The following is a 10,598-nucleotide window of genomic DNA, read 5'->3' as shown; positions in this document are numbered from 1 at the left end:
CACTCCACTCGGTCAGTAGTTAAAGGGGAGGCCAGAACACAGTCATAATAATCCAGAAATATAATACAATAGTGCTGGACAAAGGTCAAGGCCCCCAATACATATTCACTAGGTACAAAATTACAGAGGCTCAAACTTATTCAAACAATATTATCTTTTTACATCTGCTTGTAATATCAGAGGCTGCACAGTTTAGGCCGGCAGTGCAGCCATGCCACAAGGCCCGAACTTGCAGGCTGTCTCTCCCCGCCGGCAAACATGAAGCCAGGAGGCAGAGGAGTGGTGCATTCTGGGAGAAGGATTAGGAGACAACCCCTTTAAAGTAAATATTATGGAGCCAGAATAAGCCACATTCATCCATGGTATCATTTATTAACCTCTTCAGTTAACTATTGTACATTTTTCAGCATTCCTTTTACATTCAGTTTGAACAAAATGTCAGCATTGATCATATAATTTAAGTTTACAATATACATACGGATTATAACTTTTACAGAATTTTACGCCCCAGGTTAAACTAATTATTTATTTATAAATGTAGCACAATGAAATAGTGATAGGTTGTCCGGTTGTCAGTTCAGTGCTGGCTTTTCAGCTACAGTTCAGTGTAGCAAACCAGGATGCCTCTGCCAAATGGGGTAGGTGGTCATTACTGTGTGTGTGTGTGTGTGTGTGTGTGTGTGTGTGTGTGTGTGTGTGTGTGTGTGTGTGTATATATATGTGTGTGTGTGTGTGTGTGTGTGGTGTTTAATTAAACTAAGATGATTCACATAACCTATTAATATTGTACAGAAAACAGGGATCTGAACCATATTTAACACATTCCAGTCAAACTATGGATATGAATCTTCAGAATTAAAAATAATAATTTAAGAAAATTATTTAAGAAAAACAGCAACAAATAAAAAATACACATTTTTAAAAAAGTGAGTGTCAGGATGATTTTACTAGTGAAAACCAGTGAAACCTGTGGTATGGCATCATTTCTACTACAGGTCCAGGTACAACAATACAAATAAAGCGCAGCATGTAGTAATACACCCAGAGCAATGACATGCCCCCAAAGCGCTTCCAGGCTTGACTTCTCAGCGCTGGCACACTGGTCCACTACAGAACAGGTATCATTTTTATTGCTGTACCAGGACTACAGGAAACAGCCAAAACACTAGTGTCAGGAATTCGTCCCGAAAGATTTCCTTTAAACAACCCTTACATCTGGAAAAGGCATGTTTACATCATTTCTATAGCGCTAATTCTTCGATTTCATCTTCCACAGAGTTAACAGCATTGACCGCCGTCCGTCCTGGTGTGTTCTGCATGCGACCTCTACTGGAACTTGACATTTTCCCATTCCCAGATGAGAAATGATCACCTTTCCCTTTGATTTTGCTGTTTTGTTCCCAAGGTAAAGTGTTGCTGGAGTCCTGATGTGAGATTCTGCTGCTGTTTGAACTGGGTCCATCTTGGTGGCCAAATTTGTGAACGGAAGGCAACGTAGCATTAGAAGTGTTTCCAAAAAGCTGCTCCATTAAATTAGTTTTCTTGTCTTTTTGTATGTCCAGCTTTGAAGTGCTTATAATCGGCTCCTCCAAGACTTCCTTCCTTTGATTATTAACAGTTGATCTTCCCCTTCCAAAAGATGGAGTGTAACTACCGAATGTGAACTCCCCATTGGTATCTCCTGTGGTTGTATGACTCTGGACATCTCGTTTTGATTCTCGTCCTCCCTGGACTGGAAGGCCATTGAACAGGTTGTCCGTCGCCTCCGAGAATTTGTATGTTGTAGGCTTTGAATCCGTCATGTCGGTCTTTATTGAATTATTTGTAAGAGGTGTTGGAGCAGGTCTAGAGTTGTCAGAATAAAACGGGTCATGGTTTTCACTGTCAATTTCAAACATTTTTGCCAATAACAGCTCCTTCTTAAGCCTTTCTTCTTCATTTTTGATTCCTTCTTTTATAATTTTATCTTTATTTAAGAAATCTTTCTTCTTTCTTTCAAATTCTTCATTTTCAAATTCTGCAAGGGGGTAAAAAAGAAAGATACATTTGGATATACCACACATAGAAAGTCTGTTAGATTAGCCATTCAGAGAGATGTCTTAACAAAATGTCTAATTAGCAATAAGAATTTTTATTGGGAGAAATTGCAGTGAAAGCGAATGCAAACATGCCGTGGTTTGTCAAAAATGGGATGTATAAAACTGATCTATGTGGATGTGTTATACGTTTTCTGGTGTACTTGCAATAATTTATATATATATATATATATATATATATATATATATATATATATATATATATATATATATATATATATATATATATATATATATATAGTAAAAGGGATGGAGCTCAACTTAAAGATGCACTCCTTCCATCAAAATTTTTATCCTCTTGATATATTGCAGTCATCATATTCTGCAGCTCCGTGTGATTACAATTGCTCATTTTGCCCTTCTACCCACTTAGTTAATCTCTTTTCCATTAGGTCGATGACATCACGTGATTAAAAACTGACTAGCTGAATCCTTCTAAGCTCTATGTAGAAACAGGAGGTACATTTTTGCAAAATCATTGGCAGGAGGGGGTGGGGGGAGTTGAAGAGGTGGATGACTAATGCAGGGAAAAGAGATTTCCTGTTGCTACATAGAGCTTAGAGTGATTCAGCTAGTCATTTATTAATCATGGGATGTCATAGACCCAATGACATGGAGTAGAATTTACGGTGTAGAAAGGCAAAAAGAGCAACTGTAAGTACAGAGTGCTATATTATATGATGATTGTAACATATCAAGAGGATAACAATTTTGATGGCAGTGCTTTAATTTCCAATATGTGTCTTCTCCAAAGGTACTGAACAGGTGGCTAAATTTAAAAGGGAACCTATCAGGGAATTCATGCTGTCCAAACATTCAGGTATATTACTTTGGTATAGTTTGAAGAACCAGATGGGGGCAACAGCTGGAGCAGGGTCTAGTCCAGCTCTGCTCTGCTCTCTGGTCGGCTCGTCACAGAGTTACTACAGGTGATTGACAGGTCTCTTTCTAGCGTGTACATTAACAGGTCTCTATCGTGTAAATTGACAGGTCTCTCCCAATTTACACGTGATGGAGACACCTATCAATCACCTCTAGCAATGCTGGTAAGAGGGGGATGGGGGTGCACTGGACTAGTCTCATGTCTCCCTAATTTTTCTGGATCAACAATGTATATTCAAGGGTCCACCGTTGGATTCATAGGCACTACCGGTTTATTGACGTGCGGAATATAAGCCACTTGTTTTTGTCATTGGAAGTATATAACTAACAACTCTGCTGGCATCACGACATGGCCTCTCATCTCTCACACTATCTTACCCACTGCTCCAGGCCATGATGTGGTTTCTGCTTCATGCCAGCTGCATATTCTGTGTCTCTGCTCTCTGCATGCTTCATGGCTGTGTGCATAGGGGGCGGTGCCTGACCTCTCTGGTTCTTATAGAAATCAGGTGCATCTGTCTAATCTGTTCCTGACCAATTGCCAGGAGGCCTCCAGTATTTAGTGCAGCTCCACCCTGTGGACTGGGCCTGTGCAATGTGTTAGCTCAGTTTGTGTTTAGCTTCTGAGTTTGCCAGGCCTTGCTCTGTGTTACTCCCTCTCTGGAGGCTTTACTCTGTATTCTTGCCTTGGTCTTGTTGTCCGCCCTTCAGGAGGCAGAATATCCTAGTCTCTGTGTCTTTGTCCTTGTTTCTTGTCTTGTTCCATTTCCTTGTCTGAACTTAGTTTTATCTCGGTCTCCTTGTCTGTGGCTTCCTTCCCTGCTGTGTCTTTCCTCGTATTCTCAGTCTGCTTACACACCGCACTCTTGCAGCTCTGCCTGCTCTGTACCTTTGTGGCTTTACCTCTGCTCTGCACTCCTGCGGTTCTGCTCCTTTCTACTCTGCTTATCTTCTGCTGCTGCAGTAATCTCTTGCTGCAGCTCCTCTCCGCATTCCTTGCGGTTCTGCTCTGCTTTGCTGCTGCAAGAAACCTCTTGCTGCAGCTCCTCTCCACATTCCTTGCGGCTCTGCTCTGCTTAGCTTCTGCAGCTGCAGTAATCTCTTGCTGCAGCTCCTCTCCACATTCCTTGTGGCTCTGCTCTGCTTAGCTTCTGCAGTAATCTCTTGCTGCAGCTCCTCTCCATATTCCTTGTGGTTCTGCTCTGCTTAGCTTTTATTGCTGTGCTATCTCTTGCTGCTCTACCGCTCCTATCCGCAGCCTTGCGGTTCTCTTCCAGTCTGAACAGGTCCCAACCTGTTCCTTCATATCTCATTCCTTTCTGCTTGTTTCCTTTCCTGCATCTCCTGTGTGAACAGGTCCCTACCTGTTCCTCCATACTTCATATCCGTTCCTGCACGCACCTCCTGTGTGAACAGGTCCCTACCTGTTCCTCCATACTACATATCCGTACCTGCACCTCCATTGTAAACAGGTCCCTACCTGTTCCTTCATACACCACATCAACCAGCCCTGTGTTCCTGCCGTCCCTGCCAGTCCGGTGTTCCTGCCAGCCCTGTGTTCTCTGCCGAGCCTGCCAGCCCTGTGTTCTCTGCCGTGTCTCTGCCAGCCCTGTGTTCTCTGCCAGCCCTGTGTCTCAGCCGTGCCAGCCTACTCGTCTGAGTTTCAGCCGTGCTCTTCTGCCAGTCCTGCCTGATGCCAGCACCTGTCCTAGTGTTCCTGTTCTCCAAGTGGGATCAGCAGCCACAGCCAGACATCACCCTGGAGTAGCACCTGGCAGCTGCCTGCTGCACAAGCCTGACCTCACCATCAGAGGCTCCAGTGAAAACCCAGGCAGCTGTCATAGTCACGCCCCTTCCAGGGTAGTCTGGTTTGTGGCGCAGTGGGGCCACAAACCCCGAGCTCACGCCCACCAGTCAGGGCGTGAGCGGGACAATAACACTGCTTGCTGTATGTCATCTACTGCCTTTTCATCCTGCAACAATTTTAATGGTATGTAACACTGCTTGCTGAATCTTTGCTATAATTCATCTGTTGCAATGTATTCAATACTCACTGCTCTATATCCATGGTTGGGTCACTGTAGATATCTGGTAAAAGGGGTTATAGCATAGAGATGGAGCCAGGCCTAGTGTCTTTGATCATTTATCCACCTCCTGGTGCGTTGAGCAGCTACTAATTTATCCCAAACCAGCTCCCACAATCCCTCTCACCTGACCCTCTAGTGAGCCCTATAAATTTAGAAACGTTGTAAGGGGTGCACACGTGTGCATGCATCCCTTCAGCAAAGTATCCCTGTAGCTAAGTATCCAGAAGAAGCAGTCAGGGCAGGAGACAGGTAACCCATACTTTGTAGTCCATTTTAGCCATGAGCTTTATTGCTTTCCTCCTGTGTGCCCATACCATCCACATTCAGCGCCCCAACCCACCCATCAGTAGCATGGGGGGCGGGGGGTGGAGAGGGTGCAGTGGCCCCAGTGCTCAGAGGGGGCCCATCCAGAGCTACACTACTGTAATGCACGCCGATACAGTTACATTCAGCGGGAGAGCAGGGAGAATCGATCTCCCTGCTCTGCTGAAATTGGGCCCCTGAGCAGGCGGGGAAGGGGGGGGGGAGCCCGGTGCCAGCAGTGGGCCTCCCAGCGCGTCATCGCAAGGTCAGCTGTTTCAGCATTTAGCCGATACAGCTGACCGCATTGATGAGGGAAGAAGAGCTGCGCTACGCTCCTCCCATCATCCCCCTGCCAGCATCTGACATCACCGACGTCGACACTGACAGGGGGTAGCGATGACGCCAGTACTTGGCGCACACTGTCAGATGAGCGGGAGCTCAGAGCACCGCGGGAACAAGGAGGAAGAGCAGCGAGTATTTACTTATTTATTTTATGGGGTGCTGCCTTATACTACAGGGTCTGCCTATGGGGGTGCTACCTTATACTACAGGGTCTGCCTATGGGGGTGCTGCCTTATACTACAGAGTCTGCCTATGGAGGTGCTGCTTATACTACAGAGTCTGCCTATGGGGTGCTGCCTTATACTACAGAGTCTGCCTATGGGGTGCTGTCTTATACTACAGGGTCTGCCTATTGGGTGCTGCCTTATACTACAGGGACTGCCAATGGGGGTGCTGCGTTATACTACAGAGTCAGCCTATGGGTGCTGCCTTGCGCTATAGCGTCTGCCTATGGGGATGCATTATACAATATAGAGTAAGCCTATGCGGAGTGTATTATACTATATTTAGGACGATCTGGTGCATTATACTATATGGAGGCTATCTAGGGGGCATCATACAGTGTGGGGATTACAGTGAAGGGGCCATCATACAGTGTTGGAGCCATCAAACAGTTTGGAGGCTACTAAGGGGCCTTTATACTGTGTGTGTGGTACTATACAGTGAGGGGGCATTATACGGTGTATAAGAGAACATCATGCTGTGTATAGGGGAGCTGTACAGGGGGGAGACTCGGGACATTATTAAATGTAAAGTGGGCACTTATTGTATAGGGGACCTCAGGTTACTGTGACTGTCAAAGGGGCACACAGTGCATTATTACTTTCTAGAGGGCAAAATGTGGGCAGTTTTCTAGGGCACTTGCACCTGGTATTACTATATTATATATTATATTAGAATTTAGAAGGCACAGAGAACCACACAGCAGGTGCAGTAATAGGGTCACATAGGGCAGCAGCCGCTCAGTACTGGGGTATCAGCAGGATGAGGAGTTTGTGCAGGTTGGGAATAGATGGTGATGGCTGGAATATGAGAAGTGAAATGTGTCTTTGTTGTACTCTCTGCAGCTGAGTCGTGGCTGGAAGAAGTTGTCATGTAGGTCTGTGCCAGATGGAAAAGAGAACGACTCCATCAGAAAGAACATCAGAGGTAAGTCATTATCTGTAACTGTGCTGTGATCTCTTATATGTTCTGTAGGACTGGTATCTACCACTGACCATATGGCGTAATATCCATGTTGGTCTTTATATAGAGATTATCTTCAGTAATAGCGTGGTCATCTGCTGAGGTTCTCCTCCACTATTAGGGCGTTTCACCGAGTTGTAATCAAGGTTACCTGGTTAGGGGCCCACTCAGAAGCTTCGCCCCCCCGAACCACAACCCTAGCTACGCCTATGTCCCTCATACACATCAGAGCCTCTATACTTCCCTCTCCCATATAAAGCTCCCATGCACTTCTCAACTCCATGAAAAACCTCAGCCCATCTTGCCCAAACACATCGCACAAAAAACACTTCTCACAATTCCAAGAACTACTTGCTCTCTTTCAACTGCTACTGATCTCAGGGGATATCTCCTCCAACCCTCGTCCACCATCCCCCAAACTCAACCCCTCCCCCACCTCACATCGAAACCTTACTAACCTGATTAACATTAGTTGTACACCTTCATCTCCCTCTTTTAAATTGTGCACTCTGGAATCCACAGTCTATATGCAGTAAGCTTCCTTTCCTGCACACCTACTTTCTGAACAACTCTTTTAATCTATTGGCCCTCACTGAAACCTGGATTCAGGATTCTGCCACTGTCTCCCCTGCTGCCATTTCCCATGGTGGCTGTCAATTCTCCCATTCCCTGAAACCCACCCACCTCTGGTCCCCACAATGCACTTTCCAGGTCATCCCGCCAATTCCATCTCTCTCATTCCCTTCTTTTGAGGTCCCCATCAGGCTCTTCCATCCTCTCTCCCTCAGAGTAGCGGTCATACACCTTCCCCCAGGCACACCCATCCACTTCCTTGACCATTTCTCTGCCTGGCTGCCACACCTCAGAACTATCAACCCTTATTTTGACAGACTTCAATATCCCCATCAACAGTCCCACTTCCACATCTCCATCCCCAGCTTCTATCACTAACCACTTCTCTAGGCCTCTCACAGCTCTCAACCTCGAGAAACACAAAGACGGTAACACCCTTGACCTGGTTTTTGTCCGGCTCTGTTCAATCTCCTACCTAGATAACTTACCACTTCCCCTCTCTGACCACAACTTTCTCTCCTTCACACTCACAAATCCTCGCTCACCTCAGCACACTCTTACCTACCGCACTTGCAGAAAGTCGATAACACTCATTCACTTACGGACTCCCTACACCCACCACTGTCCCCAATCTCCTCTTTTTCATGTCCTGATTTGGCTGTACATCACTACAATGACACTCTCAGAAGCACCCTGAACCAAGTAGCGCCCCTCACCCAGAACCTCCAAACACAGAGTAAAACAGCCCTGGCTCACATTGCAAACCCGATTTCTCCAGCGATGCTCTAGGTGTGCTAAAACGTCTATGGAGGAAAAACTCAAACACCAGAAGACTTCATCCACTACAAATTTATGTTAAGGACCTATAACTCGGTCCTTCACCTCGCTAAACAGACCTACTACACCACCCTGATCTCCTCACTATCTAACAACCCTAAAATACTTTTTGACAACTTTCACTCCCTCCTCAGTCTGAATGCACAGACCCCTATCACAGACATTTGTGCTGATGACCTGGCCTCCCAGTTTATAGGGAAAATAGAGAATATCAGTCAGGAAATCCGCTCCCAGCCATCAAGTGCTGTGACTCCCATTCCTCCCTGCATCTCCCCTGGCTCACTCTCCACATTTGATCCCATCACAGAAGAAGAAGTTTCCAGGCTTCTCTCTCCTTTTCGTCCGACTACATTCACTACCGACCCCAATCCCTCACATCTCCTCCAGTCTCTCTCTGCAGTTGTCACTACTCGCCTAACTACAATCTTCAATCTCTCCCTTTCTCTGGCATTTTCCCTCCTCCTTCAAACACTCTATCATTACTCCATTATTAAACAAAAACCCTCTCTCAACCAATCCTCAAATACCTACAGATCAGTCTCCAATCTCCCCTTCATCTCTAAACTCTTGCAGCGCCTGGTCTACTCCCGCCTTACCTGTTACCTCTCCACTCACTCTCTCCTAGATCCATAACAGTCCGGCTTCCGCCCCCTACATTTGACAGAAACTGCATTCAAAGTGACCAATGACCTGACAGCAAAATTTATCGATGAACACTTTCTTCTCATTCTTCTCGACCTCTCTGCAGCTTTCAACACTGTTGACCACCCTCTCCTACTCTTTATGCTTCAGTCAATAGGCATAAAGGACACTGCCCTCTCCTGGTTCTCTTCCTATCTTTCTGACCGCTCCTTCAGTGTATCGTTCGCTGGCTCCACTTCGTCTCCTCTTCCTCTAATTGTTAGGATCCCTCTGGGCTCAGTCCTTGGCCCCCTTCTCTTCTCGCTACACGGCCCCAATTGGACAGACCATCAGCAGATTTGGCTTTCAGTACCATCTTTATGCGGATGACACAACTATACACTTCATCCCGACCTTACCCCTACTGTACTATAGAACGCCAGTGACTGGCTGTCCGCAATCTCCAACATCATGTCTGCTCTCTATCTGAAACTCATCCTTTCCAAACCTGAACTTCTTCTGCTTGCGCTGTCTACTAACCTCCCTAAATCTGACATCTTCCACTCCATGGGTGGCACCATAATAACCCTTAAGCAGCAGGCGCACTGTCTGGGAGTTATGCTTGACACCAATCTTTCCTTCTCCTCCAATATACAATCTCTTGCCCACGCTTGCCGCTTACACCTAAAGAACACCTCTAGAATCCGCCCTTGTCTCACCATGGAAACAACAAAAACCCTCACTTTGTCGCCCTAATCCACTTACGCCTGTACTACTGTAACGCTCTATTAATTGACCTCCCCCTCACTAGACTTTCCTCTCTCCAGTCCATACTTAATGCAGCAGCCAGGGTCGTCCATCTAGCTAATCGGTACTCGGACACGTCCGCTTTTCGCCAGTCATTGCACTGGCTGCCCATTCATTATAGGATCCAATTCAAACTGCTTGTTCTCACCCACAAAGCTCTCCACAGTGCGGCATCCCCCTACATCTTCTCCCTCATTTCTGTTTATTGGCCTACCCGCTCGTTATGCTCTGCAAATGACTTTTGACTAAACTCTCCACTAATCCAGAGGTGTCAAACTGCATTCCTCGAGGGCCGCCAACACGTCATGTTTTCAGGATTTCCTTAGCATTCCACAAGGTGCTGGAATCATTCTGTGCAGGTGATTAAATTATCACCTGTGCAATACAAGGAAATCCTGAAAACATGACCTGTTGGCGGCCCTCGAGGAATGCAGTTTGACACCTCTGCACTAATCCGTACCTCTCACTCCCGGATCCAAGACTTCTCCCGCATTGCGCCAATCCTCTGGAATGCTCTACCCCCAAAAATTAGGACTACAGTTAGGTCCATATATATTTGGACAGAGACAACATTTTTCTAATTTTGGTTATAGTCATTACCACAATGAATTTTAAACAAAACAATTCAGATGCAGTTGAAGTTCAGACTTTGAGCTTTCATTTGAGGGTATCCACATTAAAATTGGATGAAGGGTTTAGAAGTTTCAGCTTCTTAACATGTGCCACCCTGATTTTAAAGGGACCAAAAGTAATTGGACAGATTCAATAATTTTAAATAAAATGTTCATTTTTAATACTTGGTTGAAAACCCTTTGTTGGCAATGACTGCCTGAAGTCTTGAACTCATGGACATCACCAAACGCTG

General features: G+C 45.7%; 1 protein-coding gene across 3 annotated transcripts in view; it reads right to left on the bottom strand.

Annotated features, from left to right (window-relative positions):
- Positions 1-352: 352 nt before the first annotated feature.
- The window catches only part of LCA5 (lebercilin LCA5), a 34,558-nt gene continuing 24,312 nt past the window's right edge, over positions 353-10,598 (bottom strand). For all 3 annotated transcript variants that reach the window (XM_077289838.1, XM_077289837.1, XM_077289839.1), the window contains exon 8: positions 353-2,017. In XM_077289838.1, coding sequence (XP_077145953.1) covers positions 1,242-2,017 — 776 coding nt within the window. In that variant the 3' untranslated portion in view covers positions 353-1,241. The remainder of the gene's footprint in view (positions 2,018-10,598) is intronic.

Source organism: Ranitomeya variabilis, chromosome 2 (genome assembly GCF_051348905.1).
Source record: "Ranitomeya variabilis isolate aRanVar5 chromosome 2, aRanVar5.hap1, whole genome shotgun sequence".
In the NCBI taxonomy this organism is placed as follows: Eukaryota; Metazoa; Chordata; class Amphibia; order Anura; family Dendrobatidae; genus Ranitomeya; species Ranitomeya variabilis.
This window is presented reverse-complemented; position numbering and strand designations above follow the sequence as displayed.